Genomic DNA, 17,278 nt, shown 5'->3' with positions numbered 1-17,278 from the left:
AAGGTTTAATTTAGTGTTAACGGAAGTGTTGACATATATAATTACTGCAGTCCCAATGTACCTATGTGATACCACTGCAAATTAAGTAACTCTCCTGGTTGAGCGAGCTGTAAGCTGTAGAGACAGCAAAGTAGATATTCAAATTTCACTTTGAACTTGTAATAGGGAAGGAACTGATGGGATTAACGGATTGGCTTTGAACTTAATCTTTTTGTGAAGGACAATTGAGATGCGATGATTCGTACTTCCTCGTAATTAATCTCTCGCCATGCCTGAAGACTTACCACAGCCAGGTGAGAGTAGGTATATATCTTACAGGTAAGTAAAGTTTACAGGAGCCATCAATAAAGTATAAACCTATTATAAAAATGCTTTTAAAGGAAGGTAAAAAACCCTAAATTTAATCAATGAGTATAAGATGTTTTTAGAAACAGGCGACACAGCTTAACGATTTGCACACACCTGATTGAGGGTGATCAGACAGATGGACACTTCCTGTGCTACACCTGGCATGCCTGATGACAATTTGATATGGGTAATTTTGGGCCATATATATATTGGTGTACTTGCCTGTCAGTGACTGTGTATTGGTGTCCTTTGTCATAGCTCATCAGACTCACCTATGTGTTTGTTAACAGTGTATTAAACACTAGTTTTATTTCTCTCTATACTACAGGAGATGTAATCGCTGTTCCTCGCCGTACAATCATCCTCCAACAACAGTAATAACTAGTTATATTGTCAGTCAGACCCATAATTATTTCTACTTTTTGAAATATTACATCCTGACAGTGCTCTGTAGGGTGGGTTGGACTCACAATCCACGAGGTGTCTGGGGCGTGTCGGGTAGGGGTCAGCCCCCTATTGTACAATCCCCTTATTTAGGAGAAGTTTGGAGCCACACTCAGACTTTTGTAGATAAGTGTTAAGGTTATAATTGAAATAAACCTTGAATTAACTTTAAATTTTAGTAATTTACATATGAGAGGCTGATTAGGGAGGTCAGATATCTGGTGACTTGTGTGACAGAATGTTTTTCACCTGTTAAGAACAAGATAGGGACAGTTCACAGGTGCTTAGTCAGCAGATTCTCTGTTTAACTCTATGATTAATGATAATTTTCTATAAAATGTTTTCTCTTTAAATGTTTACTTTACTCAGTGTCATGACATTGTTAATGCAGTGTTACATCCATTTCTTCTTTTGTATAAAATCATCACAGATAAATAATCAGCACCTGTACTGGTAGGTAACTGTCAAACTACACCTGTACTGGTAGGTAACTGTCAAACTACACCTGTACTGGTAGGTAACTGTCAAACTACACCTGTACTGGTAGGTAACTGTCAAACTACACCTGTACTGGTAACTGTCAAACTACACCTGTACTGGTAACTGTCAAACTACACCTGTACAGGTTATTGTCAAACTACACCTGTACAGGTTACTGTCAAACTACACCTGTACAGGTAACTGTCAAACTACACCTGTACAGGTAACTGTCAAACTACACCTGTACTGGTAACTGTCAAACTACACCTGTACTGGTAACTGTCAAACTACACCTGTACTGGTAACTGTCAAACTACACCTATACAGGTAACTGTCAAACTACACCTGTACAGGTAACTGTCAAACTACACCTGTACAGGTTACTGTCAAACTACACCTGTACAGGTCAAACTACACCTGTACAGGTTATTGTCAAACTACACCTGTACAGGTTATTGTCAAACTACACCTGTACAGGTTATTGTCAAACTACACCTGTACAGGTTATTGTCAAACTACACCTGTACAGGTTACTGTCAAACTACACCTGTACAGGTAACTGTCAAACTACACCTGTACAGGTAACTGTCAAACTACACCTGTACAGGTAACTATCAAACTACAGCTGTACAGGTAACTGTCAAACTACACCTGTACAGGTAACTATCAAACTACAGCTGTACAGGTAACTATCAAACTACAGCTGTACAGGTAACTGTCAAACTACACCTGTACAGGTAACTGTCAAACTACACACAGCTGTACAGGTAACTGTAAAAAAGAGATTCTACAGGTATGTGACATGGGAAAAGGTAACTGTCAAAGAGAGACAGTAAAAGATATAAGTTACATCAAACTACACCTGTACATTTAATAAAGTGTCTGTTTAATTGTCAAACTACATTATATTGGGTAAACCTGTTTGTTTTGCACAGTGAACTTTAATCAATTGCTGTCTGTGTGAAACTACCCTCTCAGCTGCTGTATCAGTAACTGACTACACCTTACAGTAACTGTCAAAACACTGTTAATGCAAACTTGTCATGAATATTGCTGTCAGATTTAATTAACATGTCAAACTACACCTGTGGCCAACTGTACTAACTGTCAACACACTGGGTTTAATATGGTGTAATTACAGGTAACTGTCATCACCTGGGTTATTGTCAAACTACACTGTACAGGTTACTGTACAGGTTATTGTCAAACTACACCTGTACAGGTTACTGTCAAACTACACCTGTACAGGTAACTGTCAAACTACACCTGTACAGGTAACTGTCAAACTACACCTGTACAGGTTATTGTCAAACTACACCTGTACAGGTTATTGTCAAACTACACCTGTACAGGTTACTGTCAAACTACACCTGTACAGGTTATTGTCAAACTACACCTGTACAGGTTACTGTCAAACTACACCTGTACTGGTAGGTAACTGTCAAACTACACCTGTACAGGAAACTATCAAACTACACCTGTACAGATAACTGTCAAACTACACCTGTACAGGTAACTGTCAAACTACACATGTACAGGTAACTATCAACTTACACCTGTACAGGTTATTGTCAAACTACACCTGTACAGGTTATTGTCAAACTACACCTGTACAGGTAACTATCAAACTACACCTGTACAGGTAAATGTCAAACTACAGCTGTACAGGTAAATGTCAAACTACACATGTACAGGTAACTATCAACTTACACCTGTACAGGTTATTGTCAAACTACACCTGTACAGGTTATTGTCAAACTAAACCTGTACAGGTAACTATCAAACTACACCTGTACAGGTAAATGTCAAACTACAGCTGTACAGGTAAATGTCAAACTAAACCTGTACAGGTTATTGTCAAACTAAACCTGGAGAGGCAACTGTCAAACAAGGGGAGAAATATACACCTATTGTAGGTAAACATGTAATGGGAAAAGAGATTCTACAGGTATGTGACATGGGAAAAATCATCTGTACCAAAGAGAGACAGGAAAAGATATAAGTTACATGGATATAATAACTAAGAAGCATGTGAACATTTAATAAAGTGTCTGTTTAATTTCCACTAATTATATTGGGTAACCTTAAGTTTGTTTTGCACAGTGAACTTTAATCAATTGCTGTCTGTGTGAAGACCTTTTGAACCCTCTCAGCTGCTGTATCAGTTGACCTTGTAACCCTTAAAACACTGTTAATGCCTTGTCATGAATATTGCTGTCAGATTTAATTAACATTCCTGAAAACTGGCCAACACGCTCCCTTTGATTACATCACTGGGTTTAATATGGTGTAATTACAGGAGGGATCAGGCTGGGTTATTCCTCCTCACAGACAAATCTTTTGTTTTTATGGTGTGATTACGTGTGACTGACATTTAACATGGGGTCCAGATCAACTAGGGGTCCAGAACTGGACAAATTAAGATTGAATGAACTATTGGGGTTAACAATCTGGAACTAAGGTCTCGTGCTAACATTCAGTACCCCAGGGCTGTAGTAGGACACAGGGGTAGGGGGTTAACTATCTGGGACTAAGGTCTCGTGCTAACATTCATTACCCCAGGGCTGTAGTAGGACACAGGGGTAGTGGGTTTACTATCTGGGTCTAAGGTCTCATGTGAGAATTCAGTACCCCAGGGCTGTAGTAGGACACAGGGGTAGGGGGTTAACTATCTGGGACTAAGGTCTCGTGCTAACATTCATTACCCCAGGGCTGTAGTAGGACACAGGGGTAGTGGGTTTACTATCTGGGACTAAGGTCTCATGCGAGAATTCAGTACCCCAGGGCTGTAGTAGGACACAGGGGTAGGGGGTTAACTATCTGGGACTAAGGTCTCATGCTAACATTCAGTACCCCAGGGCTGTAGTAGGACACAGGGGTAGGGGGTTAACTATATGGGACTAAGGTCTCATGCGAGAATTCAGTACCCCAGGGCTGTAGTAGGACACAGGGGTAGGGGGTTAACTATCTGGGACTAAGGTCTCATGCTAACATTCAGTACCCCAGGGCTGTAGTAGGACACAGGGGTAGGGGGTTAACTATATGGGACTAAGGTCTTGTGCTAACATTCAGTACCCCAGGGCTGTAGTAGGACACAGGGGTAGGGGGTTACTGCTGCACTCTTGAAAACATTAATGTATAGGTCTCAAGATAGGGAAATTAAATCTGACCATTCACCTCGAGTACAGAATTTTCATTATTGTTTGGTCTAGTCTTAAGTTTGAAAGTTTACTCCATTCACCTCGATGGGAGCAGAATCATTATTGTTTGGTAGTAAGTTTGGCTAACCATTCACCTGGGAGCAGAATTTTCATTATTGTTTGGTCTAGTCTGTAAGTTTGAAAGTTCTCCATTCACCCAGGGGCAGAATTGTTTGGTCAGTTGTAAGTTTGAAAGTTTACTCCATTCACCTCGAGGGAGTGGAATTTTCATTATTGTTTGGTCAGTCTGTAAGTTTGAAAGTTTACTCCATTCTCCTCGATAGCAGAATTTTCATTATTGTTTGGTCACTTAAGTTTGAACAATTCACCTGATACAAATTTTCATTATTGTTTGGTCTAGTCTGTAAGTTTGAAAGTTTACTCCATTCACTACTGCTTCACTATTGTTGTTAAACTGTAAGTTTGAAAGTTTACTCTTCACCTGATGACCCTTTTCAGATACTGCTGCACTCTTGAAAACATTAATGATATAGGTCCATCAAGATAGGGAAATTAAATCGACCATTCACCTCGATGGGAGCAGAATTTTCATTATTGTTTGGTCTAGTCTGTAAGTTTGAAAGTTTACTCCATTCACCTCGATGGGAGCAGAATTTATCTTATTGTATCATCTAGTCTCTAAGTTTGAAAATTTACTCAATTAAATAGAATCAAAGTGAAACTTCAAAACAACAATTAAAATAAAACTAGCATGCATTATGGCGAGGATAGTTACATGAAGATTAGGAGAGCAGGCTGTAGAGGTATATAATGGTGTGTGGGCTTGTGGTGATCAGATAATATACGTGTCAGACCTCCCAATGACAGACATCTCATCATTGAACTGAGTACTGGCACACTAATGATGTACAGAAAATATCAGAAAATATTCCTGTGATTTTGGTTGATTTAGTTAATGTGGCTAGTGTTTTAGCCATTATCAGACGAAATCGGGGACAGGATTGAGAAATCGCCTGCTTCGTCGCAATTATTGTCCGTACTGAGCTGGTCATTTATTACTTTTATTTCACCAACAAGTTTTCATAGTTCTGGTGCGTGGCTTGGTAGAATGTTTCTCTAATTAGCTTCCATTCTTGATTTCGTTCGTTAGGATTGCGTGGAATTTAAGAAATGTTGATATAATGAAACCGTAAGTGTTTATGTAATTGAATGCAAGTGTGTTCATGTAAGTAAATATTGCATACATGAAACTTACAAATTTTCATGTGACTATTAAAAATCGTTACTGTAACTTGACAGAATATTGCAGATACATGTATAGCTTAACTAAGAATTATTGTAATAATAAAAGTAAGAATGCTTTTGTTAGAAATCATAATTTTTTAATAGCAAACATAAGACTGCCTTTATTAACAAACATCAGAATGTTTTTATTAGCAAACATAAGAATATTTCTTAAACCAAATATAAACATTTTTCTACAACCAAATTTAAGTGTTTCTATTGATAAAACGTATTTGTTAAATTTAAAGTGATAAGATATTGCCAAACATTGGTCCAAGTATATTGTGATGTTACATGTAGCTGTTGAACTTCTCAATATCACGGTGTAAAAATTACTTCCTGGAATACACAACATGAGAAGAAAACACAACAGAAAAGACAAATAAAGTCTATTTATTGTTTTCATTGATTCAGAATTTGGGAAGAAAATTCTGTTAATTTGAGTCTTTGCCTATCAATATCTGATGTTGTGGAGTCTGATTGGTTTGTTATTGTGAGACAGTGAGACTGATTGGCTGGGTTATCGTGGGATCTGATTGGATACGAGAAAGTGTTGATGGATGTAGAATAATAACAGAGAGAGAAGTTAATCAGTTTATAGATAAAACAAGTTGCAGATATGTAATTCACCACAGGAATATCACCCATCAAAGACTGTTTATATAATATCATTTAAGGGCTGTATATACAGTTATCTCCCCTGGGACCTGGGGAGGGAGTGTGGGCTACAGCTCAGAAGATGGAGTCTGTTGCAACCTCTCCCCTGGGAAGATTGTTTGTAAACTTGTAAGCTGTGGAGTCTTTGTAGCTCCTCTCTGGGAATATCACACCCACCAATGGCTTTTAGGCAAAATTCTTCGCCAATTTCACACCCACAAAAATGTGTATCTGAGAAGTTCAAACCTCTAGGGGGTCACTGTTCATTTTCTTACTTCCTTCATATCCCTAGAATACCTGGTACCCAAGGGAGCTGTTAATTTAGAGAAAAATAATGATGTAGACCCCCCATAACTCCCTCACAGTTATCATTCTCACAAGTACAAGCCTATCTAGTGCCAGATCAAATGGTGCCAGGGTAAGTGGATAGCCCTGTCTCCCACCTGATAGGGTGTTAGAGCTATTGTAAAAATACCAGCTAGATTTACTTACAACATGGTAATTAACTGGAGTTAGCCCCCCCACCGTCATCCCTCATTTGATGTGTATAAGTGACAAATTTTGAACTAATCCTGTCCCTTTCAAAATAATTATTTTACAGAAGGAAGTTTTTAGAGCTGAATTTATGGACAGGAAGCAGATGAAACCTTAGAATAGATGTATTTTAGAGATGTCCTTTCTAGGACATGAAACCCTTTTGCTTGCTAGCTCTTAACTGATATGAGGGTTACCGCATGTACCATCTACATTAAACATCAAGGCACACACATGCAGATTTGTGAAATCTCATCTCTATCTTCCTGTTTCTTTTGGTTTTGTTTGAATAAATTTATATATAATTATGTAAAACTATGGGTTGGAACTTTTTATATTAAAAATTTGTGTTTTTGGGTGTACCATTTACACAATACAATGTTAACATTATAAAGTAAACTTTTCGCGATGTAGTCAGTTACTTAATTTCAGCAAGAAGTCGTTACTAAAATCACTATAACAACCTATTGGTCTCTTTGTTCTTTAACACACTGGGGATTTCATGAATATCATTTGATACTGGACTTATTTTCACTCCTGATGCAGGGACACTATATACATAATGAAGTGTAGTATTGTTAGCTTGTAGTGAACACCGTGGTGGTGTCAATTACAGGCTCTGTGTAGATAGCATTTTAACAATATTAGCGAAGAAACATGTATACATTTAATTTTTTTTCTAACAATAGTAAACAAAAAAATATCGATGTTGATGCATACTGTGCCTATATTGAATCTGATGAAGTGAGGTCAACCGTGTTTGATCTTCACAGATTAATTAATTAGCTGTATAACATGATAGATAAATGAATGAACTGTATAATGTCACAGATAAATCAATTAATTGTATAACTTCTCTGATTTATTAATTGTATAATTTCACTGATAGATAAATTAATTGTATAATTTCACTGATAGATAAATTAATTGTATAATTTCACTGATAGATAAATTAATTGTATAATTTCACTGATAGATAAATTAATTGTATAATTTCGCTGATAGATAAATTAATTGTATAATTTCGCTGATAAATTATTTAGCGGTATAACTTCAGTTTATAGACTAAAATGTATACATAGCAGAATTAAGGTAATGTAGATACTTAACATGAGAATTATTATTACAATGGTTTTCCTCTTGTTTGTTGCAGGCTACCACACTCTACTGTCTAGTGTTAGAATGTGCTTCCGGTGGGAATTTACTAGCATATATAAAAACATTTAAGGATTTTCTTCTTCCGGAGGATCGTGCTCGTCCTTACCTTCGTCAGTTGGTGTCTGCTGTCCATTACCTACATGAGAAAGGCGTGGCCCACAGGTAAGTCCGCATGTTCTACTTTCCCAGCAACAGTACAGAACTGTACAGACTCTGATTTAGAAGGGAGGTAATTCTTATAAAAATGAATTACTGCCGTTGTATGATGTTCGTCCGCTGGAAGACTGAAAGGTTGTAATATTGTCGTAAAACCCGTTAAAATAAAAAAATAAATTGTATGATATACTGTTTGATATATATTCTGAAAATTGTTAAGAAAATATCAGCATGCATCTGTCATCAAATTCCGTCAGTTCATGTGGCTTTTAATTTTGTGGTTGCAATTCAAGTAATTAAGAATCTGTGAGATAATTAAGGATTTGTGAAACAATTAAGGATCAGTAAGATATTTAAGGATCTGTGTAATAATTTCTAAGCTGACGGATTTTCATTGCAGTTTACACATCACAACTACATGAACTGATCAGATCAGTGAATGTAACTTTTAATATTAAATTATTGATTAATAACAATTGGAATTTAATGGTCAAGGTTTTACAGCGAGAAAAGTTCAGATTGTCTTGCAATGGTTTTAACATGAGATAAATGTAAGTGTGTAATGTGGGTGCACAACTCTCAGGAATGTAAGTGTGTAAATATACAGGTGTTTTATTGTGTAATGTGGGTGTACAACAAGCAGGAATGAAAATGTGTAAATATACAGGTGTTTTTGTACAACTCTCAGGAATGTAGATATCTTAATATAGGAGTGTTTTATTGTGAAAAAAAAATTTTCTAAACAGAGGGCAAACGACAATTTTTGAGGATTGATCCCAATGGAAACATCTAGCATTGGATCGGGGTATTTTTGTAAAGATCACTTATTTTTTCTTAAATTTAAAAGTACCTTGCAGCCTCAAAATCTCAGTACAGTTGAACATGACAGGTCCACTTCTGTGGGAACCTGTGCACGATCTTATCAACAGAAGGTACATAAGCAGGAAACACTTACAGTTAAGATATCTACAATTCAGATATTTTGACGTACTCATGCAAGCGAAATATGTATCAACTTTATTTCTAACAGAACGGACAATTTTCTGATTATGTACATATGTGTTTCCCATGGCTGCAGATTCTCATCAGGATGGGTAAACATGGGAGTAGTTCCCTGAAACTGAATCCTGTATATAGGATACAGCACAGACAGATTAAACATGGCTTGTTAACGAGATGACATGATATAGACGACTGCCAAAGCATGTTTAATTCATTATGTTTTAACCGCGGCAGTTACCATTTATCAGGCATTGTGAAGCTGTCAAGCTGATGCTGGTCTCTCTGCAATCACTGATTCTCGCTCAATGATGGGGTCAACAAAACACAAAGTCATGCGGGCAATCAGGTGTGAAGATAATGCGTGGTCATTACTGCTGACACACGTATAAGGATTGGGCAGGTGATTGGGGACATGTCAGATATATACAGGTATTGTGATGGACAGGTTGATTGTACCAAGCAGGTGGGTCATAGATCTCTAGGGCTGGTGGACAGCGGTGAACTAAATATTGTAATTAATTAGGCTTTGTAATCAGGTCCAATTAGGCCTAATCACAGAGCCCCTGGGAAACACACTGGCCCCTGATAGCTTTATTACTGCCCCCTGGTGGTGATATCCAATGCCAATCATTAGTGGTAATGGCAGCTATTGAAACTTTTACATGATCTTCATTATACAAAACAGGGTGTTGGCCACTGTAACCAGAAAGTGTAGAATTCGTCTACGTAGATAAAGGATGTTAATGGATCACGACAATTATCAAAGTTAAAGTCGTAATCATCTGCCACACGACCTTTAGACAAATGGTGGCTACAATGAGAGGCAGACATTTAGCAATGTTATGAAATAGGAGAATGGAAAGAAGATAAGGTGAATCCTGCCAGAGAGACTAAAATAAATAAAAATTTTGCAATTTTGCTAAAACCAAGAGAGAGAAAATTAAATAGAGGTATAGTTGGTTAAACCAGGGGAGGAAAATTGAAATAGAAGGAAAGTTAGCTAAACAAGGGAAGGAAAATTGAAATAGAAGGAAAGTTAGCTAAACAAGGGTAGGAAAATTGAAATAGATGGAAAGTTAGCTAAACAAGGGTAGGAAAATTGAAATAGAAGGAAAGTTAGCTAAACAAGGGTAGGAAAATTGAAATAGATGGAAAGTTAGCTAAACAAGGGTAGGAAAATTGAAATAGAAGGAAAGTTAGCTAAACAAGGGTAGGAAAATTGAAATAGAAGGAAAGTTAGCTAAACAAGGGTAGGAAAATTGAAATAGATGGAAAGTTAGCTAAACAAGGGTAGGGAAATTGAAATAGAAGGAAAGTTAGCTAAACAAGGGTAGGAAAATTGAAATAGATGGAAAGTTAGCTAAACAAGGGTAGGAAAATTGAAATAGAAGGAAAGTTGGCTAAACCAGGAGCATTAAAGTTAGATATAAGGAAAGTTGGTGAAACCAGGGGATGGAAAGTGAAACAGGGAAAATTGGCTGAATCATGAATGATGAAAACCAGGAAAACTACTGGAACAGTTTGTGATTCTTCTGTATAACTTACCAGTAAAAGTTTACATGAAATATTAGTAGTGATTAAAATGTGGGAGAAATTAGTTGGAGGGAAGGGAGATAATTCTAGGTTATGTGTCTGCGATTTCCTGGTAATAGATACAGAGTGTAAATGACAATGCGATACTTATGAGTTGACGAAGAGTGTAGTTTTATATACAATCTACTGTGCCACACATTTCTACGATAGTGACACATTTTATGTACATTGCTGGCTGTTATGGGAGGTTCGGAGATGATTCTGCAGTTCCATGATGGACAAAAAATGTCTCAATCCTTCTAAAACATCCAAATAGATTTTTCTGATGTGGCACTAAAACCAAGGAGATATAGAAATGGTATTACATCCGGTGAACTTTCAGACATATTTCCATGGCAGTAATGTTGTCCGTGGAGGTTATAATGATAGATATATATACAGCCCAGGTGACAGGTTGTGTTACTCGACTGTTGATAACTGTAGTACTTAGTCAATAGGGGACCTACACACCCCCTGTTGACCCAGGGATCAGGAGATTTCAGATCAACACTTCCTTTAAACTGCTCAGTATACAAAACATTTTTTTCCCACAAAAAATTGGGTTTTTTTTTTAATAATTTTCCTATTTATTTTTTTTATTTGCAGCCTATTTGATAAAAGAATTTTGACAAAATCTTTAATGATTTGGTGATGATATATAGAAGGGACAATTGCTTATTAAATCAAGCTATGCTTTAGTCAATAAACAGATGACCATACCTGTAACCTATTGCAGTAGGTAGGTAGGTATCAGTCCGGAAGTCACAAGGTCCAACGTTGAAATGTGACCCTATTAAGGATCCTTCCCTGGTCACTTACTGATCATTACTGTGGGAGTGGACAGCAGTGAGATAAAGTTCTGATAGTATAAGACGGATGGTCAATTGTCCTGTTATGAAGCTATCTTGTCAATGAAGCTATAAATCACTTTTATCATTAACTTACCTAAGAAACATTTTATGTCAAATTAACTACAGGTAATTTGGTTCATCATTGTGAAATTAATTACTTATTAATTACTTATCAAATACATAGTGTAAGGTATATAGGGATTATTGAGTGTCAGCTTACAACGGCTAACGAGGCACACCTCTGTAGGTCTACTTTAGTTCTAGGTGTAACAGGTGAGAACAGACTAACGAGGCACAACTTTTATTTTTTTTTTTGGGCATTGGGGAGGGGGGGGGGGGTCTGGTTTAGTTTTACCTGTTACAGGTAAGAACAGACAAACAAGGCACACCTTTGGGGGTCTTATTTAGTTAGACACACCATTGAGGGTCTAATTTAGTTTTCCCTTTTACAAGTAAGAACAGACTAACAAGGCACACCTTTGGGGGTCTTATTTAGTTAGACACACCTTTGGGGGTCTAATTTAGTTTTCCCTTTTACAAGTAAGAACAGACTAACAAGACACACCTTTGGAGGTCTGATTTAGTTTTACCTGTTACAGGTAAGAACAGACTAACAAGACACACCTTTGGGGGTCTTATTTAGTTAAACCTGTTAAGGTAGAACAGACTAACGAGGCACACCTTTGGGGGTCTAATTTAGTTTTACCTGTTAAGGTAAGAACAGACTAACAAGACACACCTTTGGGGGTCTAATTTAGTTTTCCCTTTTACAAGTAAGAACAGACTAACAAGACACACCTTTGGGGGTCTGATTTAGTTTTACCTGTTACAGGTAAGAGTATAAATGTTTCCGTATCACCTGTTTAAGTCAGCAGCAGGAAAGGTCATTAAGTAATAAAGCAAGATGGAGCCTATGTACTAATGTATAACCATAAAGTTGTCAGCCATGTTAATAGGTCAAAGGTTAATGACTGTCAGATTGAGGCTCTGTTGCTGAATACTTAGAGTGTCTCCACATAATCTGTCATAATCACACAATTCTGTAATGTAATGGAAATACAAAACATCTGTTTTAGTCCTGAAGTCGTGTATATATTATACAAATCTTTGGAGTGATATGTGATTAAAGTGTTACTTGATTGAAAGATATAACAAACTAACCCTTGATCTTACCTGGTAGCTAGCCTCATCCAGGCCTTTTAGCCAGCCCTTGAGCTGGCCCTCTAGGTAGCCCTCAACCTGACCCTGTAGGTTGCCCACCTGCTGACCCTGTAGCTAGCCCCTTACCTGACCCTGTAGGTTGCCCACCAGCTGGGCCTCTAGGTAGCCCTCCACCTGACCCTGTAGGTTGCTCACCTGCTGACCCTGTAGCTAGTCCTCAACCTGACCCTGTAGGTTGCCCACCAGCTAACCCTGTATCTAGCCCTCCACTTGACCCCGTAGGTTGCCCACCAGCTAACCCTGTATCTAGTCCTCCAGCAGACCCAGTAGCTAGCTCCCCTCCCCCACCCCCTGAAGCAGTGCGAGCCCCTTCTGGTCATGGAGATGGTGTACGTTGTATTCTCTGAACCTGCCAAAGGCACCTTATAGAATTTTGAATTCCAAATTCTGCTCTTGGTAATTTCTTACAGGGAAAGCTTGTGTACCGGTTGTATGTCATTAAGATGCAGCTTCATCAGGCTTGCCTCTGAGATTCCATTTTGTAGGGGGAGAATTCGTGAGACGTTTTCAGTCAACTTCGCATTCATTTCATAAGGATTCTTTTAACCTAGAACTGAAATTCACATTTCGCTTTTCCATTTCAGATGTAAAATAAAAAACATTAGTATATAAGAGATATGTTAAATAACACAGAAACATTAGGATGTACGAGATTTCTGATATAACATAAAAAATTAGGATATAAGAGATTTCTGATGTAAAACAGAAAATTATGATATAAGAGATTTCTGATATAACACAGAAAATTAGGATATAAGAGATTTCTGATATAACACAGAAAATTAGGATATAAAAGATTTCTGATATATCACAAAAAATTAGGATATAAGAGATTTCTGATATATCACAAAAAATTAGGATATAAGAGATTTCTGATATAACACAAAAAATTAGGATATAAGAGATTTCTGATATATCACAAAAAATAAGGATATAAGAGATTTCTGATATAACACAAAAATTAGGATATAAGAGATTTCTGATATATCACAAAAAATTAGGATATAAGAGATTTCTGATATATCACAAAAAATTAGGATATAAGAGATTTCTGATATATCACAAAAAATTAGGATATAAGAGATTTCTGATATATCACAAAAAATTATGATATAAGAGATTTCTGATATAACACAGAAAATTAGGATATAAGAGATTTCTGATATATCACAAAAAATTAAGATATAAGAGATTTCTGATATATCACAAAAAATTAGGATATAAGAGATTTCTGATATATCACAAAAAATTAGGATATAAGAGATTTCTGATATATCACAAAAAATTAGGATATAAGAGATTTCTGATATATCACAGAAAATTAAGATATAAGAGATTTCTGATATATCACAAAAAATTGTAAAACAGAAAATAAGGATATAAGAGATTTCTGATATATCACAAAAAATTAGGATATAAGAGATTTCTGATATAACACAGAAAATTAGGATATAAGAGATTTCTGATATATCACAAAAAATTAAGATATAAGAGATTTCTGATATATCACAAAAAATTAGGATATAAGAGATTTCTGATATATCACAAAAAATTAGGATATAAGAGATTTCTGATATATCACAAAAAATTAGGATATAAGAGATTTCTGATATATCACAAAAAATTAGGATATAAGAGATTTCTGATATATCACAAAAAATTAAGATATAAGAGATTTCTGATATATCACAAAAAATTAGGATATAAAGATTTCTGATATATCACAAAAAATTAGGATATAAGAGATTTCTGATATATCACAAAAAATTAGGATATAAGAGATTTCTGATATAACACAAAAAATTAGGATATAAGAGATTTCTGATGTAACACAAAAAATTAAGATATAAGAGATTTCTGATGTAAAACAAAAAATTAGGATATAAGAGATTTCTGATATATCACAAAAAATTAGGATATAAGAGATTACTGATATATCACAAAAAATTCGGATATAAGAGATTTCTGATATATCACAAAAAATTCGGATATAAGAGATTTCTGATATAACACCGAAAGTGTAGGATATACAAGATTTTTCATATAACACAGAAACTTTAGGATTAGTGAGATAAAACTCATGTGACATAGGCTTGTTTTGCCTGAGGGAGGATAATTTATACAGGAAGATTTGGATAAGACTGTTGGTTTATTCTGAAGGAGAGAAATACATGTGTATGATGTAACTATGAGGTTGTGTGATGGTGTATGCCTAACATTGTTCTGTAAGCCATACTCGAATCTTATATAATAGTTAACAAAGACAAAGTGATAATGTTTGTGTTTAATGTCAAGCTATATCCATGCAACCAGCCAATCAGGAGGCACTACTGAGTTGATATCTGTGGATGCTATATCTGGAGGTGCTCCTCACGATTTCTTCCCACACCCCCTTTGTTACCTGTCTTGTGGGTCTGTGTGAAGCTCTCAATCCCATCTCCTGAGCCTAGTGCCACTGGTGACTGTAAGTCTGATATTGGAGCCTGTTACAGTGGCTGGGTTTGTGTGGGAGGGCCTTTACTGTTCCTCAACACAATGGAAGCTTGTACAACCATGTCTATTCTGTAAAATTTTCTGTAATCCAGATTTCTGATAAAAAAAACTTTATATACACTTAAAAAGAGTGAGAGGTCTTTATAATCTAAAATGCGAGTTTTTCTGACCAAAAATATAAGTCTTTTTGAGCAATTCCCATTGTAGAAAAAACAATAATTTCCTGAAAGATTTGAAATAAACACCGCAGAATTGTCCCTGCTATTTTCATTGCTGGCCTCATCAGCTTAGGCAGCTTTCACACCGTCAGTTCCCTAGTTAACGAGTTCCAGCATACCTGTGCAGCACACCTTCATATGTCCACGGGTGTTTGGTGAACATATTGTCCCCACAATCTGCAGTAGCTGCTCTAATGACAAAGGCCTGGAAATATGCACAAGCCTAATTACTACACAGTCTAGCAGCTACCTCATCACAGCATCTCTTCAAACATTTATAACGGCCCAAGTTTTTTGACCAGAAGAAGTTCTGTTGTTGAGTAGTTTCTGATTGTACTAGTGCTTTTTTCCCCAGATACACTGATGACTGTTTGACATGCTGTTAACGAAGCAGGTATGAGGAGAAACTCATTACTTCTGTAATTATGTTACCTATTTATACAGGAGTGTTGTCAAATGGTCAGAGGTCATTGTTAGGGGGTGAAAGGTGAAGGGTGAAGGATGTGAGGAATAAGGGATTAAGGGGGCTGAGGGGCAAGCGGGGGTTCAGAGTATGATATCATTATTTACACAGAATTATGATAAAATGGCTTGGAGTCCTTACCTGTAGTTATCTATACTTAGAAACATGTAAACATGACATAGCTGGACACCTATATATAGCTGGACATCTATACAAAGCTGGACACCTATATATAGCTGGACACCTATACAAAGCTGGACACCTATATATAGCTGGACACCAATATATAGCTGGACACCTATATATAGCTGGGCACCTAGATATAGCTGGACACCTATATGTAGCTGGGCACCTATATATAGCTGGACACCTTTATATAGCTGGACACCTATACAAAGCTGGACACCTATATGTAGATGGACACCTATATATAGCTGGACACCTATACAAAGCTGGACACCTATATATAGCTGGACACCTATATATAGCTGGACACCTATATATAGCTGGACACCTAAACAAAGCTGGGCACCTATATATAGCTGGACACCTATATATAGCTGGACACCTATATATAGCTGGACACCTATATATAGCTGGACACCTATATATAGCTGGACACCTATATATAGCTGGACTCCTATATATAGCTGGACACCTATACAAAGCTGGACACCTATATGTAGATGGACACCTATATATAGCTGGACACCTATATATAGATGGACACCTATATATAGCTGGACACCTATACAAAGCTGGACACCTATATATAGCTGGACACCTATATGTAGCTGGGCACCTATATATAGCTGGACAACTATACAAAGCTGGACTCCTATATATAGCTGGACACCTATATATAGCTTGACACCTATATATAGCTGGACAACTATACAAAGCTGGACTCCTAACTATACAAAGCTGGACACCTATATATAGCTGGACACCTATCATAGCTGGACACCTAAACAAAGCTGGGCACCTATATATAGCTGGACGTCTGTGCTGTTACTGTAAACCTCTTAGTAGGTCTGTATAACTGGACCAATGGGGTTAGACATGTTCATCAAACTGTACCAATAGGTTAGACATGTTCACCAAACTGGACCAATGGGGTTAGACATGTTCATCAAACTGGACCAATGGGGTCAGACATGTTCACTAAACTGGACCAATGGGGTTAGACATGTTCACCAAAGTAGGTCTGTATAACTGGACCAATGGTGTTAGACA

The 17,278-nt window shown here is 36.8% G+C and overlaps 1 protein-coding gene across 1 annotated transcript in view; it reads left to right on the top strand.

The window, feature by feature from the left end:
- Positions 1 to 17,278, top strand: part of LOC132557359 (serine/threonine-protein kinase par-1-like) — a 166,941-nt gene that overhangs the window by 46,177 nt on the left and 103,486 nt on the right. The window contains exon 3 of the mRNA XM_060221853.1: positions 8,062 to 8,228. Within this exon, the coding sequence (XP_060077836.1) occupies positions 8,062 to 8,228 (167 nt within the window). The remainder of the gene's footprint in view (positions 1 to 8,061; positions 8,229 to 17,278) is intronic.

The sequence above is a fragment of the Ylistrum balloti genome, unplaced genomic scaffold, assembly GCF_031769215.1.
Source record: "Ylistrum balloti isolate Yb309-2 unplaced genomic scaffold, AGI_CSIRO_Ybal_v1 Utg369652, whole genome shotgun sequence".
Lineage (NCBI taxonomy): Eukaryota > Metazoa > Mollusca > Bivalvia > Pectinida > Pectinidae > Ylistrum > Ylistrum balloti.
The sequence above is the reverse complement of the archived record's forward strand: the minus strand, read 5'-3'. Positions and strand labels throughout refer to the sequence as shown.